General features: G+C 40.9%; 1 protein-coding gene across 1 annotated transcript; it reads left to right on the top strand.

The window, feature by feature from the left end:
* Window positions 1–4,376: 4,376 nt before the first annotated feature.
* Window positions 4,377–26,933, top strand: plcb2 (phospholipase C, beta 2). The gene is made up of 32 exons (XM_076877649.1): window positions 4,377–4,564; window positions 4,982–5,059; window positions 6,256–6,324; window positions 7,124–7,264; window positions 7,639–7,718; window positions 7,845–7,898; window positions 7,984–8,059; window positions 8,186–8,286; window positions 8,959–9,119; window positions 9,224–9,370; window positions 9,458–9,615; window positions 10,489–10,571; window positions 10,678–10,762; window positions 13,364–13,598; window positions 13,680–13,762; window positions 13,840–13,936; window positions 14,033–14,117; window positions 14,272–14,396; window positions 14,657–14,808; window positions 15,128–15,292; window positions 15,987–16,086; window positions 16,258–16,362; window positions 16,566–16,630; window positions 16,769–16,859; window positions 16,987–17,412; window positions 17,614–17,797; window positions 18,277–18,418; window positions 20,447–20,511; window positions 21,087–21,146; window positions 21,298–21,355; window positions 23,855–23,938; window positions 25,970–26,933. The coding sequence occupies exons 1-32, from the start codon at window positions 4,481–4,483 to the stop codon at window positions 26,135–26,137; spliced, it is 3,807 nt and encodes a 1,268-aa protein (XP_076733764.1). The 5' UTR covers window positions 4,377–4,480; the 3' UTR covers window positions 26,138–26,933.
* The last annotated feature ends 427 nt before the right edge of the window (window positions 26,934–27,360 follow it).

Raw genomic sequence — 27,360 nt, 5'->3', positions numbered from 1 at the left:
AAAACAGTGGCTAGTCTCACCCACTTCTTGTTAGTCTTAGCAGCCATCTTAGCCTTTTTGTCCCCCGTATAAGTAGCAGGTTTGCCCCTCTCCATATTGGGCATGAAGTCCCGCTCTCTCATATTGCCCCTGTTTTTTCCTCGATGCTCCACCACCCCCTCCGTCTTGAAGGCTTTATGTTATCCACAGTCCAAGAGAAGAGGAAGCAGGAGGCTCAGAGGGAAGATGCTGGACCACCTTGAACCGTCCGCGCCGCAGGAAGATGTTGCACCTAAACAGATTTCCCGTAATTCATTTGATCTCAGAGGAACTGCGCCTCATATTGTGCAGCCAGCGCAGCACTGCGTTTCATAATGGACATCAAGCATCCACAGGCTGACTGACTGCGCGTTTCAGAATCCGACAGCGGCGGGACAAATGTCCCCCCTCCTCCTCCTCCTGTGCGAGGTCTCCAAGGAACAGCTGGCCGCAGGCCCACGGCGAATCCGCAGTATACTATTTGATGTCATTTATTAAAACGATTAAGTGAGATCATACGGTACACAACTGTCTGTCTTATCCAGCAAATGAAGTGGCTGGCTCAGCTAAAAATACAGGAGAGGGGGCGGGTGGTGGTTCTTAAAGAAGCAGCAGCTGTGCAGCAACCCGAGAAGAAACCGTAAAAACAAAACAAAAAGAAAAACGATATCTCCTTCACATCAGCACGCGAGAAGTGCACACGGAGAACAGGATGTCGCGGAGGGGATAAACACGGTCAACCGTGTGTTTTAGCTTCACTGCGTTCACCCGAGTGGAAAGGATGGTAGTCCATGTGCTCCGAGCAATCAGAGAGAGGGGGGGGGCTTCATTTATGTTGATGTCTTACGTAATCACGTGTTAAACTCGTAGCCACACCCATACACAACGAGTGGCTTTCATGCCGCTTATGATGTTTCCTACCTGTTGGCTGCTCCACAACGCGCCTTTTCAGCACAATGGACAGCGACCCGAATTTGTCATCGCTCGTGTCCTCCGGGAAGGTGAAAAAGGTGAAGCGACAGATTTAACAAGCGCGTGAAATCCAGTTTTCAGCATAAATCGCACAGCAGTTAAAAACAAATAAATGAACACATTATATAACAAGTACCTTCTGTTTATTATACACTCACTGGACACCTTGTTAAGTACATCCAACTGCTAATTAGCACAAATATCTAATCAGGCAATCACTCGGTGTATTTGGGCATGTGCAGGTGGTCCACGTGCTGAACGAGCCTCAGGATGGCATAGCTTCAACTGGCGTGGTTGTTTGTGCCACACAGGCTGCTGTGAGTGTTTGAGGAGCTGCTGATCTGGGATTTTCCCAAAAGGCCATCGTTGATGCCAGAGATCAGAGGAAAGTGGTTTGAGCTGATAGGAAAGCAGTGACAATTCAAGTAACCACTTCGTCATACGTCTGTGAAGGTTCTCAGTCATCCAGGTCATCGTAGTCAAAGGAGCTTGCAAAGAAAAGCGTCTGGACTTCTTTAAGTTGCTTGAAGGCGTTTCACCTCTCATCCGAGAAGCTTCTTCAGTTCTAAGGTCAAATGGTGGAGAGTCCCAGATATAAACCTAGTGGGAGTTTCCCCCCACAGAGGGACAAAAGGACCCCTGATGATCCTCTAATCACATGAGCCAAGGTGTGAAACTGGGTGTGGGTCACAATCAGCCAGAGTTTCGGGTGTGTTCATTGTGAAACCTGGCCCCACCTTATCATGCGAATTCCTGAGGTCAGATGGCCCAGGATGTGAGTGGGCGTTAAGGCGTCTGGGAAGGGATCTTCGTCATACATTGGACCTTGAAGCAGATGGTCTACAGGAGCACCTCAGTAACAGGAAATTGTTTGCATGGACTCATCACAATTGGACAATAGAATATTTTTTTAAGTCTTTATTTGCTGCAAAATAGGATCAGAATTTGGACTAAACAGCAGGAACATGAAACATGAAAGCATGACTCCACCTTGCCTTTTATTAATAGTTCAGGTTGTTGGTGGTGAAATTGTGTGGGGCAATCGGGGAAATATTTTCTTGGCACACTTTGGGCCTCTTTGGACCAAATGTTGTTTAAATGTCACAGCCTACCTGAGTACCATCATCCATCTCTTTATGACCACAGTGTTCCCATCTTTTAATGGCTGCTTTCTAGCAGGATAAATGTCACAAAGCTCAGGTCATCTCAAACTGGTTTCCTAAACATGACAGTGAGGTCATTCAAATGGCCTCCACATTCAGTCCAAAGCTCAGTCAGTATCTTTGGTATGTTGTGGAGGAAGATTTGCATCATGGATGTGCAGCCAGTAAATCTGCAGCACCCGTGTGATGCTGCTACGTCAACATGGACTAAAATCTCTGAGAAATGTTTCATCTCTGGGGCACTGTGTTGAATATATGCCACAAACAATTAAAGACACTTTAAAAGCAAAATGAAGTCCAACGTGGTGCTAGCCATCGGCTCCAATTGGTCACAGCAAATAGGTGCCCCTCCCTGAGCCTGGTTCTGCTAGAGGTTTCTTCCTGTTAAAAGGGAGTCACCAAGTGCTTGCTTAAAGGGGGTTGTTTGATTGATGGGGTTTCTCTTTTTTTTTGCCTGTCCCGTTTGGCTCTTTTGCCATCAGAAGTATTGTAAAATACATGTATCGATCACCTGGATCACCTGTTGAGAAAGAAAAAAGAGAAAACAAGCAGAAGAAAAAAAAGAGCAACAGAATAAACAACATCACAATGATATATGGGAATATGACAGTAAATACTAAATATTAAACATTATTGTGCAGCACATAAGATCAACAGAACACAGTGTGCTTTGAGGTAGGAGCCAAAAAGGGTGTAGTTTGTGGGTGCGATCACCCGTGTGTACACCTGTGAGCATGGACGCGCTTGTTTTTAAAAGGTTCCTTCATGTAATGATCTGCTAGAGGGTGTGGGGGGGCCACAGCCCCGTCCTCCAGGGCATGAAGGTATGGAGGACATCAAAACTCCAGACATCCAGAGGCCCCCAGAACACAAGAGACCAAGGAAGACCAACAGAGGGGGTTTCTCTATTGTTTTAGGGTCTTTAACTTATAAAGCACCTTGAGGTGGTTGACTATTATGTGTCATGCTAAGTTTACAGTTAACATTACATTTTTGTTACATTGATACAAAGTGGAAAAATGACCTACATTATAGTGGCTTGGCTGCAGAGGTGAAAATGACTTGTTTTGCAACAGCCAATCCATTTCTAAGGATGAGCGTCAGCACAGGTTTCTACACGTGACGGGTGTGACAAGCCCTGCTCTAACAAACATCTAATGGGGGTTGTTTCTAATGACTGCTTTCATTGCAATGTTTTATGGTATGGTAGGGTATGGGAGCGAGGTGGCCAGGTGTGATGTGAGTCTGATAAGGTTGTGTGTAGCAGTTTTTCATTAAAAGGTTTTATTTCTCCATTAAAATCACCAGTATAAACTGATCCTGTGGTTGGTTCACCAGAAGTCACTTCTTTGGTTCTTCAGTGGCTGACTGTTTGCATCAGATATTGCGCTGTCTGAAGGTTTATTTGAATGTTATCCAAATGGCCTGGCATCTTTTGTTGAAACAGCACTGCCCTGAGTAATAAATGACACCGTGACCCTGGACAGGTCACAATTTCATAAAATATTTAGCCAATAATGCAAAATTAAGCACTAGTATGTGATCAGATCAGGCATTTATTCACAACATATAGCAGAAATAATCAAACACTTAGTGCAACAGATGCTGCTTCAACTATAGTTTGAGGCATACATAATGTGATATGCTGATATAAATAATGCTAACTCAAAATCATTGTGTAAAGAAGGAACTCATTAACAAACCAAGTGTCAATTCATGGAAGCTAAAAGAAAAGCAAATCCTCATTATCTCCAGTTGTGTCTTGCCATTATGCCACTTATGAATTCATTTGGGGCTTAAAAACTTTGTCACTTTTTAGAACCCAGAGGATTACCCTGTTATCACTTTTTAAAGGAACTATTTCCTCAGTAAAAAGCAATTTCAGTTATTGTTGTCACAGCAACAGTTAATGGGGGAGCTGGATGTTAAAAAAAGAGTTTTAAATATCTAATTTCTGCCTTTTATTATTTTATCTTTTTATTTTATAAACACGTGAATGCTTTTACTTTAAGTGAATGACAGTTAGAATCATATACTTATGTAACCTTTATCTTACATATATAAACTGTAATTTTATGGGCAACAGATTAACCTTCAGTCCTGTTTTTTTCTTTTCTTTTTTTTCATCTTAATTTGCAATGCATATTTTCTTGGGTGCGTCCTGGACACAGGCAGGTCAGCAGAGTTCCAGTTTAGTGCATCTTTTGGTTGCTAGTGTTGGAATAAGCTGGTTAATAGTTCTGACCATGGTGGAGAATCAGATAGTGGATATATTTTAGCAATAATAGGCTATTTAACTGAAACAAAGTCCACTCTAGAAGGACAAAATGAATAAGAAAAGATACTTTCTGGATCCTCCAGAGATCAAAGACTACCTGGTCAAAGGAGAAAGGTTTACCAAGTGGTCAGAGGTGAGTGAATATTGAAAAAAATTAAGCTGTTGATTCTTGAATATTAACCAGAGTGATTAGGAGTTTAAATATACACCAGTAAGTGTTGCTTATTTTCATTCTCCTGTGAGCAATACAGCCTTCTCTGTGAAATTACATGGTTTTCATCTGTTTTTAAAACACTAATCATTAATTTCTTATCTAATAACTTAAATATAGCTACAAATGCAGTTTAAATATCAGGTTCAGTATCGGCACATCGCCAAAAAGCATCTCTGTTTCACGGGTTCCATCTCAAACAATTACCAGAACCACGTCAAAGATTATTCCTCTATAATGTTGTACGGTCTTCATCTTATGATGCACACTACCCTTAGATGACTACTGTTGTCAATCAGCTCGATACAAGAAGTACTGAATAAATTTGTCTCTATCAAGGACTCAACCAAAACCGTTCCTGTCACCATGAAGATGGATCCAAAAGGGTTTTTCGTCTACTGGATTAACCAAAGCAAGGTGGGGAAAAGCCAGCAGCATTCTGATGTGTGGGTAAAATATATGTGATTAGGATCTGCTAAAGGTGTGAGATATGTAAGCGCATCATTCACCACCTTCTGGCCTCAGCAGTCTGTATAGATTATCGATCAGTGCTGATGTGGGCTCACTGTCCTACTGTGCTGTGCAGCTGGACTGTGATGCACTCAATGAAGGTGTCTAGCTGTGTTTACTCTTCATCTCTCTTTCTCTTCTCACTAAACAGGCAAGGTCTTCTTTAAATGTGCTACCACAGTTAACCAAAACTAAATTTTAAGATAAAATAGGTGTAAAAAGCAAATGTTGGCTGAAAAAATTACAGGTGCTCAAAAAACTAAATAATATAAAAGAAATGTCTTTGCTTTCTTTTTCTTAATTTGGTCATACTGGTCACCACAACTAAAAGCAGGAGGCAGTGATATAGGAAATCATATTGTTATTGTGACTGTGATGTCTACATGTTCTTCACTTTGTCTTGTGATATCTTTCATAATAGCTTCTCAAATGTTCCCCCTGATGATGCGCCTCAGATGAAAACAAAACAAAATGGAAAAAGGAAAAAAATAAATAGAGTCAGGAAAATATAATATAAAATATAATAAATAAGAGAATACATTCAACAAACAAACAAAAATCCTTAAGTAGCACTTTGCGGATCAATAATAACAGAGATTTAGTTATTACCAAGTAATAATTCTGTAATTACACCAGTATTACCTATAATACTGGGAAACATGCTTAGCTAAATGTCACAGTTTCCCCAAAAACCATCTAATTTGTTTACGGGTAATAACAGAAGAAAAATGTAATATCTACCTCATGACCCTCCTCATGATCAACACACAATATTGTTAAGTAACCATGTTTCATGACCACCCCATCACTGCTGCTATTACAGATGTATTGTCTGTTGAAAGTGAACAGGAAACAACAAGCTATCCCTACTTTGTAAAAATATCAGAATGAACTTGGCATTTATTTACTCATTTATAGGTTAAAACAGCCCTACAATATTCCCAGCCTTAAATAGCTTGTTTATTAACTCACTTATTTTACTGATGGGCAACGTGTTTTTTTTTCTACTTTGCTAAAGGGTGAGTTGTATCTAATCCATATCTGGAATGGTGCCTACACGTTGAATTTAGTATCCACGATGATTTCTTGTCTCTTGTTTCTAGGAGACAACATTCCTGGATGTTGCTACCATCAGAGATACCAGAACAGGAAAATATGCAAAACTTCCCAAAGTAAGTCCATTTGTATTATTTAATTTGTGGCGTTCACTTTGATTTAATTGAGCTTAATGATTGTGCTCTGTGTGGAGGAATCTCTCCAAGCATGCAAATATATCTGTCGAGTCCTTTGTTTGTCCATTAATATTGACAGACATATTTGCATTGCAAAGAGAGAAAAAAAAGCGCCGTGGACGCATGAACCCAGGCTACTCCTCCACAGAAACACACAGATGCACTGGCACGCAAACAAACATAAACACACACCCTACGACAGGCTGAGTCATGGCGGGAGATTTCTGTGAGCGAGTTTCGAGTGAGCTCCAAAGCTGTCAGCTGTAGTTTCGTCTCTTTTCCCACTCCTCGCTGGCCTCCGCAGAGAGCTGCATTATGCAGCTGTCATCATCCCTTACGGGAGGGAAATCTGAAAAATCTGTTCTCCTTAGGGAGAATGCATCATCACAGATGGGGTGCTGCTGAAAGCACATCCTCATCTTTTGGTCCCTTAGGACTTTTTGGGAAAGCTGCTCCAATGCTGACGTCAGGCGTGCATAGAGAGGTGATTGTAAAGCATCATACACAGGAAGGCAGCACATGTGTGCTTGTGCTCTTCATGACCGCCTTGTGTGTGCGTATATATAAGCAAGTGCGCGACTCTCAGTGTGTTGTGCATATGTTTGCATATGCTGGTCAGCATATTTGCATGTGTCGAAGCACCTTTCAGGTGTCCAATCTGTGCAGACAGCAAAGTGCTGCAGATTTAGATTTGTTTAGTCAGCTAAAACATGAAATAATACATTTTATTTGTCCACAGCACCCAAAGGTCCGAAATGTGTTTAATTTGGATTTCCCGGACAGCAACCATCTCGCCAAAACCCTGACTATCGTCTCGGGTCCAGACACGGTGAACCTGACCTATCATAACTTCTTTGCCTCAAAGGAAAAAGTGACACAGGTAATAAACCGCTGTATCTGTGTAGTAGCTGTTCCCCTTTGACTGTTCAAACACAGCCAAAGGCCTCTAGCCCTTATACCACTGGAGCCTTTGCTTCTTCTCCCTCCCAACCCCTCCGACCCCTCCCTTTCAGTCTAAATTAGACTCTGTGACTCCAACATCCAGATTTAATCTGCTGTAATGAAATCTCAATAGTGCTTTGTTCAAATACAACATTCACTGCTCTCATTTCCTAACCTAACTCTGCATCAACACCCTCTAGTGGTGAGCTTGTGCATAGACGCTTATGACCTTTTAAGCCAAACTCATGCAGACACCGAATTTCATGCAGCACCTCTGTTTATTTTTGTGAATTTAAAAAAAATGCACATTAGAACTGGGCGGACGACATTCTTGCGATCACCTACAACGCTGCAAGAAACAACGCGTGCAGGCAGGTCTTCCTGGATAAAATGTAAGTGAACATCATCACGTAATCTACAGCTTCTAGATGATGAGGGAACATAATACCATGCAATCACATCATGCGCTGGATAACACGTGCTCTGGGAATTCTAATGGAAATACTATTAAATCTTAGATATGTCCGGCTTTCTCTTCAGACCAACAAAGATGGGAAGATCCCAGTGAAACAGTAAGTTTCAGGACAACCACATACTGGTTCATTTGTTCAGCAGATACCTGTGTTTCCTACTCAGTTGTTCACTATGTTTTTTCAGTATTTACAAGATGTTCCCTGCGGATAAAAAGAGGGTAGAAAGTGCTTTGGCAGCAGCACAGCTCCCCAAAGGAAAGGTCAGAAAATAAATCTCCTTTCGAGTGGAAATACATTTTAAATTTGGACGTTATTCTTATCTAACTTAATGAAAACAGTTTGCGGTTTTCTGACAACCCGTCTGCACATTTTGTTTTGTTCTTCAGTATGACACCATTAAGCCTGATGTTTTCACTGAGACTGCCTTCAGGAGCTTTATGACACACCTCTGTCCTCGGCCTGAGATCTATGAGATCTTCACTTCCTAGTGAGTAACCTGTAGAAGTGTCCTTAACTGATCATTGTACAGCCTGAATATCACACACCTACTGTAGCTGTAGTTATGCTTTATTCATAATTAGTTTGTTATTGCATTTACGTTTTGAAACTTCCACAAATTGTCAAGCAAAAAATAAATAAATAATAATAAATTTAATGTTAGTGGTAAACCTTCTTCATCTGGTGTTTAAATCTACTCGTTTCAAAAATGATGTCATTGTCTGTTCAAAATGTATGAAGCAAAAAATTGTCCTAGTTTGACAAACTAAAGTTAGAGGTGCCTCATGTAATATGCTGGTCTTGCACTGCCAGTCTGTGCTCCAGCTCGTGCCTCAGCAGCCTTGCCTGAGCTAAAATGGCAGGAAATTGGCCGTGATGGGGATGAGGAACTTTATGGGCATCGCTGATGCTTTTATTTATTTATTTACTTGTATTTAATCATGAAAAAAATCTGTTTTAAGAGAGTGTCCTGGCCAAGAAGGACAGCAGTGCAATCATAAGTTGCATAAATTAGTTGCACATACGCACGCATGTATCCAAACCCATACAGCAAGTAATAAAGAATATCAGAAACAAAGGTAATAATATTCAGGCAAAACACTGCAGCCTGAAGTAAGTGCAAGTCCAAGATGTGATTGTCTCGCTGTGCCCCGCCCTCCAGCTCCACCAAACCCACCATGACGAAGGAGAATTTCACCAAGTTCCTCAACGAGAAGCAGAGAGACTCTCGGCTGAATGAGGAACTGTTTCCGCGTCTCCGGCAAGATCAGATCAAGGCACTGATTGACAAGTATGAGCCCCTGTCCAATAATTCTAACAGAGGTGAGATTCAGCGGTGGTCACTTTGCTATGCTGAGGATGGAATAATGGGCACAATCACCCTCCTTATGTTTTTGCTTCAAATGGTCTCTTGTTCCCATCTCCAGGTTTGATTTCTCCAGAAGGTCTTTTATTCTACTTGATGGGTCCAGAGACATCAGTGGTCATGCAAGACAGTCTGGCCAAGTCTCAAGACATGACCCAACCCATACCTCACTACTTCGTCAAGTCGTCACACAACACATACCTAACAGGTCAGAAAAAAAAGAGAAATGGATATGATTTCTTTAAGATGCTGCTTAACAATGTGCCTTATTTTTCATTTTTCTCTCCCTGTGCAGCTGGTCAGTTCTCGGGCGTGTCCTCCCCAGAGATGTACCGCCAGTGTCTGCTCGCCGGCTGCCGCTGCCTGGAGCTGGACTGCTGGAAGGGTAAACCTCCAGATGAAGAGCCCATCATTACTCACGGCTTCACCATGACCACTGAGATCCTGTTCAAGGTTGTTGAACATACTCATGTGCCCTCAGTCTCCCACCCTCCAAGTATTTGAAATTTTTCCTCTGCAACTGTTCACATTACCATATTAGGAATATTCCCACCTTTTTAATGTCGTGCTGAAATGTTAGTTTTGGGGTTACTGGAATTTTTTGGCCACAACTAATGACCATCCACCAGTGCATAGAGCTGATGTAGTTAAGTACACCTACATTATTATCTTTTCTTGTCTTCTATATAGTATAGAAGATAAGGAAAAACGTAAAGGGTCCACTCTAATATTTTGCAGCCTTTACAGAAAGGAAAGAATGGTAACGATAAACAAATTTAATATTCAAATTTCTAGTATTATTTTTTTGGTGTTAAAAATTGTGATCAGAAAGCGACGGCTGAGTCCAAGTAAATGACCGTCACCATTTTCCTGCCAGCACATCTTGAATGTGCAACATCTAAGCTTCTTGCACACCAAAAAGCTGCTCACACTTATCTTTAATTCATGCTGAAGAGCACATTCGAAACACGAAAGTGTAAGTACACAGTAACACACAAACACACTGATAGGCCATTCTCTTACACTCAACACTTCCATATAAGGGCAGCAGGAGATGAACAGCCCCAGGCCGAGGCACAACGTGCAGGTTCAGTTCAGCAACATCACAGCCTCTGCAAGAAACACCTCTGCAGTTTGACACAATGTTCATGTTTTCATAATTTTTATTTTAGTGAGCTTGTTTCTTTTTTGCTCTGCGTCTCATTAACTTCTTGAAGTTTTCTAATATGCTATTGCCAGTTTCATTTCTTTAAATTTAAGTCCAAAAGTAAAAATCCACTTTTACAAAATAACAGCTAAAAGGCCTCTTTTTGTGACACTTGACAGGACGTGATAGAGGCTATTGCAGAGAGCGCCTTCAAGACCTCACAGTACCCCGTTATCCTCTCCTTCGAGAACCACGTTGACTCGTAAGAGCCGAGCTTTAAATAAAGCCGTGTCATAACATGCCATTAATGCTGCTGTTCTGATGCACGTATCACGAATAATAACAGGCATTAATGTGATTTCTTCCAGGGTGAAACAGCAGGAGAAGATGGCCAACTACTGCAAAACCATATTTGGTGATGCCCTGTTAACAGAGCCACTGGACAAATACCCTGTGAGTGAGTACACTGCTGCAGCACAGCCAGCTGTCAAAATAACAGATAAAGTTTAGATGCTATCATGCTACGCTGGGTGACTCGGATGAGTTTCGCTATTTAATCACAACGACATGAAGGCAATAAATGGCAAAGTTCAAGTTTCACTGGTGTGTTTGTTGTCCTCTGTCTTGTATCTGCTGTAAGAACCTCTCAGATTCCCAGAAACAAACTCTGTCAGCTCCTCTTAGGCCTGCATGTGTTTATATTCCTGAGGCTGTGTCTGTTTAACTATCTTAGATGGTATTAGGGACAAAACCAGTGTTTTAGAAAGGAGGTCAGCAGACAGTTTGAATCCAGGCCTCAATTTTTGAAGTATGAAAAAAAAGATGTTTATTTTATATGTTGTTAATTTTATGTTTGTTTGTTTGTTTGTTTGTTTGTTTGTTTTTAAAAAAGGTTTAAGTAAAGGCAACAAGCTAAATGGGAGAGTGACCATCCGGCTTTTTATCAGTGTGCAGACAATAAAGGCAGCTTTCATGATGGTATTTGGGCTAAATTATTGAAGTGAGGTAATGTCAGTGAATGCAACATTAATGTAGAGGATGCATTCAGGTTTTCGATGCATCCAAATGCCTGAATGCTTTTTTCTTTTAGAAGGTCAAGCAGTCCCTGTGGCCATGCATATGATCACATGATGACCTGACTGTCTTAGGAAAATTAAACACAAGCTTTTAAAACAAATTCTTCTACTATTACTACTATTACTACTAGCAGCATGTGAGGCTGGGAAAGAATGTCTCTGACTCCCGGACCATCAGCACCGGCTCCCCTCAGGGCTGTGTTCTTTCTCCTCTGCTCTTCTCCCTGTACACCAACTGCTGCACCTCCACCCACCAGTCTGTCAAGCTAATCAAGTTTGCAGATGACACCACCGTCATTGGGCTCATCTCGGACGGGGACGAGTCTGCCTACAGGAGGGAGGTTGAACGTCTGGTGTCTTGGTGCAGCCACAACAACCTGGTGCTGAATGCCCAGAAGACAGTGGAGATTATTGTGGACTTCAGGAAGCACACAGCCCCACTCCCCCCCATCATCCTGACTGACACCCCCATCACCTCTGTGGACTCATTCCGCTTCCTGGGTACCACCATCACCCAGGACCTGAAGTGGGAGCCCACCATCACCTCCGTCATCAAGAAAGCCCAGCAGAGGATGTACTTCCTGAGGCAGCTGAAGAAATTCAACCTGCCAACACGGACGATGATGCAATTCTACACTGCAATCATCGAGTCCATCCTCACCTCCTCCATCACCGTGTGGTACGCTGGAGCCACTATCAGGGACAAACAGAGACTGCAGCGTGTTGTGCGCTCTGCTGAGAAGGTGATTGGCTGCAGACTCCCATCTCTGCAGGACCTGTACACCTCCAGGACACTGCGGCGTGCAGCCCGGATCTCAGCTGACCCTTCTCACCCTGGACACAGTCTGTTTGACCTGCTCCCCTCAGGCAGGAGGCTCCGGTCCATTCGCACCAGAACCTCTCGCCACAAGAACAGTTTCTTCCCCTCTGCTGTTGGACACATGAACAATAACCACATGACTGTCCCCGCCACTAACACATGACCCTACGCTGTGTCACTGCATCATTTCATGTCTGGCACTGATCACCACCTGCACTCATGTATATATCTTTCTACGTAGCACTCTTAATTCTTATTCTCATGTATATATCTCATGTATATCTCATGCACATATCTTTCTTTCTACATAGCACTCTAATTCTTATTCTTACTTTATTTTTTTCATGTCTATTTAAGTGCTATTTATGACACTATGTTTGCACTGAAGCACCGCAGCAATTTCCTAATGTTGTAAACCTCAACATCTGGCAATAAACCCCATTCTGATTCTGATTCTGATTCTATTAAAATAATAGCTATTATTGTTGATTATGTGTAGAAGAAAAAGGTTAAAGTCTGCACCTTTCCATTTACTATTTTGTATTCTTTTTTGTTTTCTTTTTTTTTTTTTTTATTTAATTGTAATTCTGAAAATTTGGAGGAGTATGTTTTTGAAAATTGAGCAAAAGGCAAAATAAAAAAAGGTAAATAAATTAATAATAATAATAATAACAGTTTTATTGTATTTTACTGTTAATTAAAATACTAAACAGTCTCTCCAAAACGCAGCCCAGGATAATAAATAAAAACTGCATAGCAAAGAAATAGGAAGATGTAATCGGAGTATGGCTATACCATATAGTCCACTATGTGAATGTCTTTTTAAGTTAACCTGTCAATAACAGCCATTCATTTCATTTTTTATTTAACTTTTGTGTTTAAATTACACGTATTTGTGCATATGCAATGTTAATAAATGAGGGCCATTGCTTTCCACTCAAAACAGCTTTCCTTTAATGACAGACTACATTTGTTTCATGCTCAACAGCCAAACAAAAAACAGACTAAGTTGATTAAATTTAGCAATGACACTTTGAACATTAAACAACTTTGATGTAAATCCCTCTGAAACAAAAGTAAGAGTATAAGTTTGATGTTTTCTGAATATAATCGATTTTGTCATTGTTTAAACTTCTTGTTTGTGTCTCTAACATTCAGCTGAAGCCGGGCCAGCAGATCCCCAGCCCGTCTGAGCTCCTGGGTAAGATCCTCATCAAGAACAAGAAGGGCAGCCATGAGAAACCGGCCCAGAATAAGAAAACTGCCGCAGCAGCCGCTGACCAGACCGCAGCCGCAGCTACGAATGCCCAGGCCCCGAACGCCACTTCCCAGGATGAGGCCAACCCAGCAGCAACCACCCCGGAGAATCAAGATGAAAATGAAAAACCACAAGGCAAATTCAGTTATACTCCAGATTTAGACGTGTGATTTTATTTCCAGGTGTCACTGACACTGTTTTTATGTGTTTCACCAGAACCGGAAGCAACTGTGGAGGAAAATGAGGAGCAAGAAGACACAGAGGAACAGGATGAGGAGAAAATGAAGACATCAGATGAGGTAAATACTTGTTTTACATCATTTGTTCCAGCCAGGAGAGTCCAAATATAAGTTAACCTCCTTTTGACGTCCCGCAGGGCACAGCTGGACAAGAAGTAACAGCATATGAGGCCATGTCATCCATAGTCAACTACATCCAGCCCAACAAATTCATCTCCTTTGAAAATGCCAGAAGTATGTCTGCAAACAACAAATTTAACCTAAATTCAAACAAAACAGGTACAACTCGATGTAACCTTGGTAACGTGTCATTTTCTTCTCCCTTCACAGAGAAAAACAAGAGTTACGCCATCTCTTCTTTTGTGGAGACCAAAGGGGAGGCAATGATCGCCAAGAGTGCCGTTGAATTTGTTGAGTATCCTTTAGGAGTGCATCACATGCTGTCATGCTCGACAAAAATGAAAACCATTTAAGTATACGACAAATTTATTCTATGCATTCAGTTTATTGGGGTCGGGGGGGGGGGACACGGAAATATAAATAAATGATTCCCTAACTGTCTACCTAAGATATAATAAGAGGCAGATGAGCAGGATTTACCCCAAAGGAACAAGAATGGACTCCTCCAACTACAATCCCCAACCTTTTTGGAACGTTGGTTGCCAGATGGTGGCGCTCAACTACCAGACGATGGGTAAAAATGGAGATATCACACTTTAAAATGCTCAGAAATATACCCTTTGTGAATGTTTGGAACCGTCTACCGTTCCTGTTTAAATACAGTTTTCTGACACACTGATGACACTGTGTGTTTTAGTCATTTAAAATCTATTCTGTTTATTCGCCACAGCAGGTCAGTGTTGCACCTTTTTGTGCTGCACAGGCCTCTGTTCGCTGCCTCCCTTTAAGCTGAAGACAAGTGGCGTGAATGGGCTGTTTGTGTTTCACTTACAGATTTCCCCATGCAGCTCAACATGGCCCTGTTTGAATTCAATGGCCGAACGGGCTACCTCCTCAAGCACGATGTGATGCGTCGCAATGACAAGAAGTTTGACCCTTTCTGTGACAGGATTGACACCGTTGTGGCGAGCACACTGACCATCAAGGCAGGTTCACGACCCTGTTATTACAGAGTGTCTCTTTCTTTAACCATCAGTGTGGGCTCCTATTATCTGTGGAAGCTGAATGTCAGAGTAATTGAGTTTCAAGCTCCATCTTTTCATCATTCTGCATGCAGAGAAACTCATGAAGAATTAGTGCAGTATGTGTATAACAGATGGCTGTTTTGGCTTTGGGAAGTTTGTCCATGTTGTCCTTGTGTGATATCTTAATAAAAACATAATTTGCTTCATATAGGAGTCCAGCTGTTCAAAAGTCCAGACTTGTATATATAAGTCGTCCAATCATATCTACTTGTCTCCATAGATCTATTCGGGGCAGTTTCTGGCTGACAAGAATGTAAAAACAGGGGTTGAGGTGGAAGTGATTGGGCTGCCAGGAGACCCTAAGAAGAAATACCGCACCAAGTGGTCCACGACACCCAACGCCATTAATCCAGTGTGGAATGAAGAGCCATTTGTTTTTGAGAAGGTGAATAAAATACCATGTAAACATTTTCAGCCACTCCTCAGTCTTCATATTTTGATGTGAAGGCAAAAACAGAGCTTGTACAATTATAATGAGCTTGAAAGTCAGTATTTGGTATGAGCACCATTTTTCTTCATCACATCCTGAACTCTCTTTGACAGGAATAGTTCTTCAGGCTCCTTGAAGGACATTCAAAACTCTTCTTTGGATGCTGCCTGCCTTTTGTTCCGATCTCTGTTAAGACGATCCCACACTGCTTTAGTAGGGATGAAGGTTCAAGACTGATAGTGTTTTATTGTGTGTTTGGGGTCATTGTCATGCTAAAAAAATGAAGCCATTGCCATTTAGATGCTTACCAGATGTTGCACCTCCCTCCTGACCTCCTCCATCCTTTTCACACCTTGAGTTAGATACCTGTATTATGCTTGAATGGTTTATACATCAGTGTTAAGCATCTTAACAAAAACACATATACACACAAAAGCATTCCTCTGAAAATGCCCAGGTACAAGGACAGGATCGAAAAGGAGTTAAAAAGCAGCCGGTGTCCAAAGAAAAATGTTGAAAGAAATTCAGAAAGCCTGGAGAAATCATACTCAAGACCACTTTAAAATATTACAAGAAATTCTGGCTCCTTGATGAATAAATGAATGAAATGATGTGTCACTAACATATCTGTTGTTGTTTACATGGTTAGATCTTGCTGCCAGAATTGGCATCTTTAAGAATCGTTGTCCATGAAGAGAATGGCAAATTTGTGGGACACAGAATCATCCCTCTTGATGCCATCCAGTCAGGTCAGCGAAGCTGAGAATATTTGAATTCATACTTCATATAATATACATAATTAAAGCAATGAATCACTCTAGGCCTCAGAACATTTGCCAGCTTGTTTTAACCAGCTTCTGCATCAGGCAAGCTGCTGCCTTGCTTTTATTTCACCAAGGTTTTATTTTCATGTCCTGCAGGCTTCCACCACATCTGCCTGCGCAGTGAGAGCAACATGCCCCTCACTCTGCCTGCTCTCTTTGTGTACATTGAGGTCAAGGACTACATCCCTGCTGCCTTTGCGGGTGCTTAGCCTTTTACTTTGTGTTTTTGCAAAAGAAGAAAACCTCTGCTGCGAGTGAATCCTTGTTGCCAGAGTGACAGTTAGAGAAGAGAAGACTAATGTAGTTTGGAAGCATTTTTGTTTTCTTCTTTGTCTTCGTACCCACACTTATGTTTGGTTTAAGAATAAATCATTGTACACTCATTAAAATGGTTTGTTTTGCAGATTTCACAGATGCCTTATTTAATCCAACAAAAGGCACAGAGAAGACCACAAAGCCTCCCAAACAGGTAAAAAAAGAGAGAAAAAACATCATCAGCAATACCTTTGGATTTCCAGTAAATCCTAACAACACTAATTGAGTTCCTGGAATACAACCACTTGCTAGATTGTTATGTTCCTGTCCTTTTCTTCTTTTACCCCCACAGTCATCTTCTGACTATGTGTCTCCCTATGAGTTGCCTCTTGGAGCCCAGCCTCCCGCAGACCAAGCTAAAGAAAGTGAAGCCCCTGCTGCAGGTAATGAAGCTTTAGAGGATGACACTTCAGATCTTGCATTGCAAAGATTTTGAGCTTGTCTGTGGCTCACACAATTGGTCTCAATGCTGGTGTATTTGAAGGTGCATTTAATCACTTCCTCCTCTAGAAAAAGCTGCATCCGAACCTACACCGCCCGCTGATGCCACTGACCAGTCTCCACCAGCAGCTGGTGCAGAAGAAGCTAAAAAGGAGGAAGAAAGCAAGGCAGAGACCCCTCAAATTCTCGATGAAGCCCCAGCCGATGCAGCACCAGATACAGGAAGCTCCAGATCTGAAACCCTTCCTGAAGCCTCTCCTTCACCCGAGGAGACCAAAGCAAGCCCGGAGCCTGAAGCGGCTCCTGAAGCCAAAGAAGAACCGAGCACCGAGTCTTGCACAAACCCCGAACCTACATCTGATAAAAAAGAGGAAGCCAGTGCAGCTGCAGAACCTGCTGAAGCGCCTTCTGCTGCGGCCGTTCCCTCTCCAACAGTTGCAACCACCGAGTCTGCAGGATCAGGTGACTCATCTCAGCCGCAGACGGGCAGTGAAGGTAACACTGCAGCACTTCATGTGCTGCACTCATCATAGTTTTCCTTTTGTCAATACACTCTGGATAAAAGCGCTCTGACAAGGATAATACAGAACAATTTAGAGTTATTTTTTGTTGAATAGATTCATTATAATTGCATATCCAGTGCTGAAAAGTAAGAAGACTCCACAAAAAAAAATCCCCTTTGTGTTTGTGCTGCAGAGCCTTCGACTGTGACTACTGAAGAACTGACACAGCACAAGAGCTATCAGAAGGTCATCAAGCGTCAGGAGAAAGAGATAAAAGAATTAGAAAAGAAGTATCAGAAAAAAGGCGAGGATCTGATTCAGAAATACTCCGACTCTTTCAAGGCCCTCAAGAAGAAGGTTTCAGTGAAGAAAAAAGAGTAAGGGGATGTTTTCCTTCCCAAATTTGTTTTCAAAGAGCTTTCCAGAGTGAATCTGCAGCTATATATTTTAGCTAGGGTGCTTGACAAAAGAGCTTTTGATTATCCCGCTGGAAGGAGACAGTCCTGTTTCCTGCAAAGCAGCGCTCAAATCTCCACAAATTAATAGTGACTCACTAATAATGTTGCTGTTTTTGGATTAATAAGACTATATTTAGAAACATGAGGAGTACAGCTACAGTTAATGTGCGTTTCTAGCTGACACTGACTATTAAGATGAGGATGAAGAAAATGAGTGTCTGCAGTGTTTGTCACTGAGCTGTCAGAGCAAACCAAGTGTTACTAAAGGCCAAATAAGCATTTTGTATAGTATTTTCTGGAAGCTCATGGTTGTCAGCTATGAAGGGCAGTGGCTGTTAGTCAATAAACTGTATTGCCCACACATACTGATTTATTGTGTCATGTTATTTTTTCACCAGGGGAGGTGACAACACCCCTGAGTCCAATGGGAAGACAGAGCGGGTGCAGGAGCTGAAGGAAAAAATGACGTCTGAAATAAAAACACTGTTTGCTGAGCAGTATGATCAGATGAAGAAGAAGAAGGAGCAGTGTGCAACAGAGGTTAGTGACACTGAAGGTGACAATAAACACATTACACACATTGCAGCCAGATACTGTGCTTAAAGGCGCACTAATCAATACTGTCATAATTAACAGTGAACCAAATGATTACTGCTGCAAGTGAAAGGTCCCCTCAGCTCTATGGAATATTTCAGGATCTTATCTGCTCATTATTTTGGTTTTATGACTCACAAAACACCGTGTTTGTTCAGTGGCTTACTCGCTACGTGACACAGGCAGCTGTTTTCAACTCCAATCAAATCTATTGTGTTCCACCTGCCCAAATACCAAACATGAGCCAGACAAGTATAATCACTAAATACTGTAAAGCCATCGTTTCTATGTGTGCTGGAAGACGGTGAATTAGGAGATAAAGGAGATTGGCTATCAGGGTTATACTAACTCAGTTGGACAGAAACATTAGTCCAGAGAAACATGACACGTATGTCTCTTGATTATATGAATACAGTTACCACTTTATAAGGCACACACGTCCTTTTGCCTTCATATTTTCGTCTTGTAATAGATTCAAAAAGACATTTAATCCATACTGACATGATAGCATGACACAATAGCTTCAGATGTCTCAGCTGCACATCCATGATCTCCCTCACTGTTATGTTCAACCAATAACCAGTTTGAGATCATCTGAGCTTTGCGACATTGTGCGGTATCCCGTGGGAGGCAACCATGCCGATCACACTGTGGTCACAGGGATGGACATTGTCAGCCACCAAGTGTGCAAAGAAAATATCCCCCAGACCTTCATCACTACCAGTAGCAGCCTCAACTGCATCATTCAAGTCAGGATGGATCCATGTTTTCATGTTGTTTATGCTACAAACCAACAAATATCTGAGCAGAAATCAAAAGTCATTAGACCAGGCAGCATTTTTCCAATCTTCTGTTGTTCAATTTTGGTGAGCCCATAAAAATTCTAGCCTCCATTTTCTGTTCTTAGCTCATAGAAGTGCACCGGGTGCAGTTTTAGGCTGCAAATGCTCTCCTGTATGGCTTGCTTGAGATGAGCCGTTATTTGAGTTATTATTGCCTTCATTTCAGCTAAAAACTGTCTGGCCATTCTCCTTCGCCCACTGGCATCATCAAGTTATTTCCACCCAGAAAACTCACTGGCAGATCGGCATTTTCCGAAATACTCACCCTTTCCATATTTAAAGTTACTTAAATCACATTTTTCCACATTCTGATGCTCAGTTTGAACTTCAGTAAGTTTTTTTGACCATGTCTGCATGCCTTAGTGCACTGAGTTGCTGCCATGTGATTGGCTGATTAAAGTGGCTCGTGAGTGTAAATCAGTTAAGACATGATTTACCCCAATTTAAGTAAAAATCAGGATGCTGATAAGACATCATGAACTCGTTCGGTGATATTATTTAAACGTAATCTGCTTTGAAAAATAAAATATTATTTTTATTTTGCACGGTGATACCTGTGAGGCCTGTTTCCAACGTTAAAAGAAGTAGGCTTATATGGTAACAATGCTATGCATTTAACACTATTACTAGATCTATAATGTTAATGTTTGGAGCTGTTGCCTTCCTACTGTTGTAAAGTGTTTCTAAAAGGCATCAAACGGGTATGATATTCACATCCTGTCCTTACAGTACAAAGTGGCTTATAAAAGTAACAACTGAAAGACAAACTCTTCTCTGTGTGCTCTGGTCACCCCTACAGCCATTAGTCTCCTCACTCTGAAATCTCTGTTATATATTTACCTGTTCACCTCAGATTAATGTCCATGATTCAGGATGTAGTCACTATTTCCTCTATGGGCTCTCCTCGTTGTGTGTTTGGGATCATGGACAAGCAGAGGCTTTATTAATTACACACCAACTGGATTGCTGTTACTAATAGTAATCAATCTATATATAAAGAATCCGCTTGACCCCAGTTTTTGCACAGAAGCAAACATTTTCATTCACATTGTTACTCACAGCTATTCACATCTCATGAGTTGGAGCTTCATCCTTACTGTGACTGCACCATCTTCTTATTGTGTTGTGACAGAGACTAGCCAAACTGTTGGAGATGGCCATGGAGAAGCACGCCATTGAACTGAAAACCCTGGAGAGGTGTGAGCACACATGCAACACATTCAGGACATGATGCGCACATGAAGGAGCAGAAGGCTTTGCTGAGTCCATCCAATCTGCCCCTTCAGACTTTGCCGTGACAGTCTGTGTGTGTGTGTGTGTGTGTGTGTGTGTGTGTGTGTGTGTGTGTGTGTGTGTGTGTGTGTGTGTGCCATTTGAGGTGAAATATTTGACATTTAGCAAAGAGAATACCTCAAATAATGAATGAATCACCTCAGCAGGCGGGTCTTCCAATGTCCTTGGCTGGGCTTATGGTGTTATATCTGTGTGTGTGCATCATCCCAAGTCCCCAGCTGGCAGATGGTTATCTCAGGACAGCCATTATCCAGCAGGTGTTTAAACAGCAGTAGGGAAGCAAAGGCAGGCTTGATCATCTACCTGTCCACTCAGGCACAAAAACACAGCATTCAAGCGTTCCTTTCACTATAAAGATAAGGTCACATAAGACACACACAGCCCTACAACTCTTGATTAAAGGAGAAAGGGTGTTTATAGGGTCACTTTTCAGTGTCAGATTTGAGATCCTCACATGTTCCCTTTGTCTTGCTCTGCAGCGAAACCAAAGAAAACAAGAAAAAAGCCAATATGAAATGTTCGTCCGCAGACAAAGCAAAGTAAGTTCACGACATTCAGGTTTTATTCATCACTCTAAGTTAGTTACAATTTATTTTAGAAAGACAAAAGAATTAAGAGAGCAAGAGTGAAGATCTGAATTTTTAACATTTTGTACAAGATGATTAATTAAAGATAAATTTATTCATTCAGGCTGAAAAAGGCAATGAGCACTGAGATGCTGGATGAAGCGAGTCAGTCGAATGCTGCCGTGAGTACAGAAGTTGTTTCAAAGTGATCTAACACAATCAAACTTTTTTTTTAGTTTGTGTGCAAAATAAAAGGCACTGTTTGACATTTGTGGTCATCTTTTTGCTAAAAGCTAAGCTGAACGTAACACTACAACCAGAAAAAGGGTTACCGTAGCCTAGAAAAAGGAAAATGAGGGAAACACTTTACAGAGGTTCTCAAATTTACATTAATCAGTAACTGGACTTTTTTTTAGTTTTGTCATTCTAATTAGTTTATATTTTTATTTTGTTTTGACTTTTTGGTTTTAGTTCAGTTTATTTTGAGTTTCAGTTCTTGTAATTATTTGTGTATTGAGGACAAATGTCAGAGGCAAGATGTAAGAAAAGCAGAACAGATATTACATTAAAAACAGAACTTTTTAGAGCAGTTGACTCAAAGTCTGATACATGTCCAGACTCTCAATAAAAAGCTTCATAAGGTAAGTTTTGAAAAATAATTTCACCAAATGTACAAACACTAAAACTAAAAGGACATTTTCCCTATATTGTTATTTTATTTTAGTTAATTTGCTAAGCTTTATTTTTTTAAAGATCTAGTTTTAAGTTTCATTTTAGTTAACTATAACAGGCTTGTACTAGTAACCTTTCTTGTTACCTTTAAACAAACACCTGCTAGCTGTTTCCGCTGTAATCTGTTGTTGTCTTATGCTAAGTTAAACATTTAGATTTTTATGCTAAGCTAAACATTTAGCCTTTTAGGCTAAGCTAAACATTTAGCCTTTTATGCTAAGCTAAACATTTAGCCTTTTATGCTAAGTTAAACATTTAGCTTTTTATGCTAAGCTAAACATTTAGCCTTTTATGCTAAGTTAAATATTTAGCTTAGTTGCAGCTTTACTGTACATCTGTGGGCACTGGCTGAGACAGGCTAAAGCTGTGACATTCAAATCATGAATGTTACTTTGTAAAAAAATATATATTTTTATTTTTATTATTATTAAAGGAAGATAAAAGCAATGACATTGGAAAAATAACAAAATAACACAACACTGGCAGCAATGCAACTTAGTAATGAAAAATGCTCTCTTTCAAGGTAAAAACCTTAAGGATTTTCTACTTCTGGAAATAAAATTTGAAGGTTGAGTTTTACTGTGGCTTTCTATATACTTGCTAACACACTGTTGGCTAGTAACCGCTGGCATTCTGGCAGGAGATAACCCTGCAAACCATGTGAGAGTGCCAACTGTTGTACTTCCTAGCACTAAAATAAACATGAAAGGAAAGAAGCTTATACTGCAAAAAAGGCAAACAGGAGAAGGATCGGTTAGAGTTTTGCTATGTTCACAGATGAAGAGGTCATTGCTTTGAAACTGCAGAGCCAGAAACCTAGGGGGCCTTATGTTTGACTGGAAGGCTGAAAAATTTAAAGGAAGACCTTATTTTCACAATTTTACAGTTTTTCCTATTAATTAAGCTCTCCACCATAGCCACTCTGTAATTTTACACATCTATCATGTAGAAAACTAAGATGTATTATTGAAATTGTACTATTGCAGGGACCTAATGTGTAGTTGAACATAGACAGAAAGGGGAGTTTCACTCGTCTGGCCCACTTAACCGCAGGCTTTATGAGGCACACGGTGTAAAATGAGCTTAACATCCCTGTTTTTAGTAATTTTCATGTACTCACGCATTACCAGTACCAGATCACATATAATTTAGCTGTGTACCTATTGTTAAGAATGCCAAGATTTGAAGAAAGCATGGAAAAATAATACCCTAGGCATGCTAAAGCCTTTCTCTTTCACACAGCTGTAGGTACACCCACACACGCTTGAACATGCACACACATTAACTCACAGCAGGCCACGCATACACAAACTTACACACGCTTTCACCCAGTGAGTAAAGTGCAGCGGGCCCTGACCATAGGCCAGGCTTGTCCATTACTCAGAAGCTGTTTACAAGCTAATCCATGTGTGGTCGATGACTCACTGAGCTTTGCTTTTGTTCCTCCGTTGGCTCATCAAGATTCAGGCATGATGCATCGGGGTTAAAGACTCAGCTATTTCACTCTGCTCCTCTCAGATCGACTCAGTTTAGATGGCAGAAATCCCCCCCTCACTTTCATCCCTCCACACATTTGGGTCACATTGCAGCTGGTGTTGATCTACTTAATCAACATTTCCCCATTAATTACTGCAGATATTTATAACACAATCACTTGTTTAATCAGCATAGGCTCAGTATTGAATGCACAAGTCCAGTTGGGGGATCTGTAATCTAACTCGACAAGTGCAACCTGTGACTTAACTGTATTGATTCTCTCTCTCAGGTTGCATCCATAGATCCCACGGGTACATATGAGCAGATGAACTGCTTATATAGACACGCTAACAGTCTTTATCGCAAACTTGATACCACATGCACATTCCCATTTGCTCGCACACACTTCAAAACCACAAATCGATAGTGTTTTCCACTTGCAACATGTTTTCTGCTTTGTTGTATTGTTACAGTCTTCAGATTACAGTCCGCAGCAAGAGGCTCTGATGAAGAAACAGGCTGCTACACTGGAAGAAATCAAGACCTTGACCAATCAGGTACACACAAGAAATTCAATTAAAACGGAAATTATTGTTTTTGACAGTCCCATTCCCCTGGACCAGCTAACTAATACACTGGGGTCCTATGCCAGCCATCTCTCTTATACCGTTAGAAATCTTGGAGTAGTCCTGGACAGCTCACTCAAGTTAGACAAACAAGTTGCCTCAGTTGAGAAAACGGGTTTTTACCAGCTACGTCAAATCTCCAAGGCAAAGCCCTATATTCCACATAAAGACCTTGAAAAGCTTATCCATGCCTTCATTACTTCGAGACTAGACTATTGCAATTCTCTGTACATGGGCCTCCAATTCTCTCTCCTCCAGCGTTTGCAATTAGTTCAAAATGACGCAGCACGCCACTTAACTGGCACCAGAAGGCATGATCATATCACCGCAGTTCTAGCCACTCTACACTGTCTCCCTGTTAAATACTGTATCATTTAAAATCCTTTTGTATACTTTTAAAATGTTAAATAACTTGGCGCCCAGTTACCTAACCTTCCACCGTGTCTGCAGTTGTGCAACTCTAACTGTTTTTAATTGTTTTTAACTTTTTTTGTTGCCTTTGATGTAATCTGCTTTGCTACCTTGTGTGAAGCACTTTGATGGACACTGTCCTTTTGAAATGTGCTATAGAAATAAAATATTGATTGATTGATTGATTGACACAGTAACACCAGGGCACACTGGTTTTATTTTTTTTCTCTTAGAAAAATGAAACTACACTTGCACACCTTATTCGTGTTTCCACTAAATCTGCATATTTGTAAAAACCTCTGACGACAGCCAAAACAGTCATGTTTACCAATAGAAACTCTGAGAGGTCCTTGACTCCTGATCTTTAGAAATGACTATACTTTATTACCTGATTTTTGGGGGACTGTCACAGAAAAAATAAATACATGTCCTTGCATTCTTTGGCAGTTCCAGAGTCCTTTAAAAAATTATTCCCAACGCTGCATAAGTTCTTACGTAGGTCTGCCCATCAGTGAGTAAAAATTAGAGCATGTCGCTTGTGTGTGAGCTAGCATCAACCAAGGGTACTCACCCATTATTCCATGTCACGCACACTGATTGGGAATAACCTTGTGACCGTCTGCCTAATTTTGTGCTGGTCCCGCTTTTGCAGCCAATACAGCCCTGACCTGTGGATGCAACTACAATGGGTTGTCGACCAGTACCCGACCTTGATAAAGATAATGATAGAGATTTAATGTTTTACACTGTACTTGCAAAATCACAGAGAGAATTTACACAAACCTTACCTTCACTGTACCAAGAGTTTTTTGGATTTTTCTGTCCAAACAAATGTAGTGTAAATCTGACTACATTGATGGACTTATAGGCATCTATAATCCAAACTGAGCCAACCACCAAATTTTTGTTTTTCAACCACACTGCCAACCACGGCCATCTGTCCTTTCAGTGGATGTACGTAATGCTGCGGCGTGACACATCCAGTTTGGGGGATGCAGAAAGTACACATCAAGCTCCCACCGCTGTAAATGATGTCAGAATGTTTTTTATGACAATACTTTGCTTAGGATTGGTGAAATGTTGGCAGTTATTATTGTGAAAAGAGGTGTGAGAAGACAGCTTAGACACTGACGTGCGAATGCCAGATGGACAGTGTGTTTTTATGTCTCACTAGTAGTATTAGCTTGCAGATAGAGTTTTCAATATTGCGAGAGGCGGGGGAAGGAATTCAAGTGAGGCTTTAAAAACAGATGAATGAAGAGAACTGAATGTGAGCTAATGTATGCAGCTGTATTTAACATACTTACTGAATATTGAGCCACTTTTTTTCCATATTGGTAAATCCCTCACTCTTATTTGCAATCAATCAGTCAAACTTGGGTATAAGCCAGTTGAGGTCGATCTTTAGTTTTACTTGCACGAGCACAGAAAATCATTCTCTAAAGATTATGATAAGCACCTGCCTAAAAAGAAAAATGTGTGAAATCATGAAAATGTCAGCCCATTCTCTTGATAATCCTCTGACTAACCTTTGGCCCCTTGTGTTGGCAGCTCAATCAAGAGGCCCTGAAGGAGCACGATCAGAAAACAAGATCGCTGGCACGAGAAGTGCGAGAGGCCGTTAATGTATGTGTGGGGGCGCACTTCCCTGAGTTGGTCGACGAGGTCGACAAGAGTGGGGGGGGAGTGGGCTTCTATGGAGATGTCTTCCTAGGTTAGATGTGCCTTTTGATTACCTCTCTCTGTGTAACTCTGCTATAAATGTTTTTTTAGTTTTTTCACTTTTATATCTGCTTTCAAACTGTTACATAACCTATAATCAGGGCGCGGATATGAAATCGTAGAAGATTGCTTAATGAGAGGTTCTCAGAGTGAAGTTGCAATTTAGTTGTGCTAATTCATAGGTGGGTGTATACTTTGGGGAGCTGATAATGAGGTTTTCACAAATGTCCAGGTACTCCAAAATTAGATGATTTTGAAAAGATTTTTTTTAGTTTCTATTTAACTCTTTATTTCTGTTTCTTTTCACCATTAAAAAACCCCCACCCTAAATTAGGCGACAAAGTGACAAATATCTTGCAGATGTGGGCTCTGTAGCTCTAAAAGCCTTAGAGAGGTGCTTGTGGTCTCCTTTCTGTTCTCTTAAGTTAAAAATGGGACTAAATGTAGATGCAAAAATGGGTTATCAGAGTCTGCAGGGCTGAGCGAGAAAATGGCACATCAGTTTGCATGTGTGATAAGTGCTCGCTTGGACTCTGTGATGTAGCCACTACATATGTTTTGCAAAATTAAAAAACAAACAAAGGTAAATTTGCTTTGTAACAAGCTTGAAGCTCCTGTGACATCAATTCCACGTATACGGCACATCCTGTATTGCATGTAAAACATGAAAGTTTGGAAAATGTAGACGATTGCTTATAATGTGGCTCAACCTATTTTTAGTGTACTCTTTGGATTTTCTCCTATTCTATTCCTGTGATGAATCGATGATTAATAAACTTACAGTTACTCGAAATATGTGTTATTTTTCTATCACTAAAACTGCTACATCTTTGAGGTTGATTTGTTAAATTTCTGAAGGGGAGGTTTGTCTTTCTTAGCTAATCCCTGAGATATTATATTAACTGTAATTTGTTGAAGTTAAGTGATTATCATACTGACACATAGCAAAATGATATGAATCATCATATGAAAAGCAAATGAAGCTGAATCAGTGACTGGAACTTAAGTAAAGAGGTGATGGGAAATGAGGTTAGGTATTGTCTGCCAGTAACCCTTTCTCTTTTCTCCTGTCCACTGTCTCTCTTACTCTTTGCGCATTGCTTCAAACCTCAGTGTAATTTTGCACATTATAACCTGATTCACAATACCACATAATTGCTATGTGATGGATCACGTGCTCTCTTAAAACCAGAGCTATAATAAAGGCACGTGAATCAGAG

This window comes from Maylandia zebra, linkage group LG19, assembly GCF_041146795.1.
Source record: "Maylandia zebra isolate NMK-2024a linkage group LG19, Mzebra_GT3a, whole genome shotgun sequence".
Lineage (NCBI taxonomy): Eukaryota > Metazoa > Chordata > Actinopteri > Cichliformes > Cichlidae > Maylandia > Maylandia zebra.
The sequence above is the reverse complement of the archived record's forward strand: the minus strand, read 5'-3'. Positions and strand labels throughout refer to the sequence as shown.